Raw genomic sequence first — 868 nt, 5'->3', positions numbered from 1 at the left:
TTTGGAGAATAAAAAATTACCCTTTGTTGGAGTCGGATAAAGAACCATGTCGCGGGAAGAAACGGTCACCATTGATTATTGGAAGGAGCCTGAATTCAATGAGGATGACGTGAAAGGTCCGTTTTTCGAAGAGTCTTCGTTTCAAGTTGTTTTCCCTGAGACCCGAGCTAAATATATCCAGCAGGTATTTTTCCCTTTCCCTCCCCTCTTCCCTCCCCTCTTCCCGCTCTGGTCGGGTTTCATGAAGTGTTTCCTTTAATGTAGACATGGGACACTATCAGTGCAAAGTTGAGTGAGTTCCGGTTGAAGGGTGATTTGGACTTGGTTGAGAAGACGATGACTGTGAGTACGACGAAGAAAACACACGACCCGTTTGTGATAATTCGTGGCCGTGATTATCTCAAGTTGATATCTCGTGGTATGTTTGTTACGAATGCGTCAAAGATATTCCAAGATGATGTGTACTGTGAGGTTATAAAGATTGGTGGAGTGGTTCGTAATAAGGATAGATTTGTGCGACGAAGACAACGACTTATTGGCCCTAATGAAAGTACATTAAAAGCTATGGAAGTTTTAACACGATGTCACATCGTTGTGGCTGGTCAGACAGTTGCATGTCTGGGTGATTGGAAAGGAATAAAAAGAGTTCGCAAGATTGTGCTTGATTGCATGAATAATATACACCCTATATATTCTCTTAAAACACTTATGATCGAGAGGGAGCTAGCAAGGAATGAACAAATGAAAAATAAGGACTGGCAACCCTACATACCTCATTTCAAAAAAATTCGATCCCAAACCGATGATGTGAAAGTGAAGAAGAAGAAGTCCTTCGATCATGCCAATGGTTTAAAGGGCGCTGCCAAAC

The 868-nt window shown here is 41.9% G+C and overlaps 2 protein-coding genes across 2 annotated transcripts; both read left to right on the top strand.

Moving 5' to 3' along the window:
• Positions 1-46: 46 nt before the first annotated feature.
• On the top strand, positions 47-259 carry GNI_240820 (hypothetical protein; the record flags this gene model as incomplete). The annotated part of the gene is made up of 1 exon (XM_011136445.1): positions 47-259. One exon carries the CDS (start codon positions 47-49, stop codon positions 257-259), a length of 213 nt encoding a protein of 70 aa, XP_011134747.1.
• Positions 260-336: 77 nt separating this feature from the next.
• Positions 337-847, top strand: GNI_240810 (KRR1 small subunit processome component; the record flags this gene model as incomplete). Its single annotated transcript, XM_011136444.1, has 1 exon — positions 337-847. A coding segment is annotated over one exon (511 nt), but the record flags the coding sequence as incomplete, so codon positions are not given.
• Between the last annotated feature and the right edge of the window lie 21 nt (positions 848-868).

Source organism: Gregarina niphandrodes (assembly GCF_000223845.1).
Source record: "Gregarina niphandrodes unplaced genomic scaffold scaffold00866, whole genome shotgun sequence".
NCBI classification, from domain to species: Eukaryota; Apicomplexa; class Conoidasida; order Eugregarinorida; family Gregarinidae; genus Gregarina; species Gregarina niphandrodes.
The sequence above is the reverse complement of the archived record's forward strand: the minus strand, read 5'-3'. Positions and strand labels throughout refer to the sequence as shown.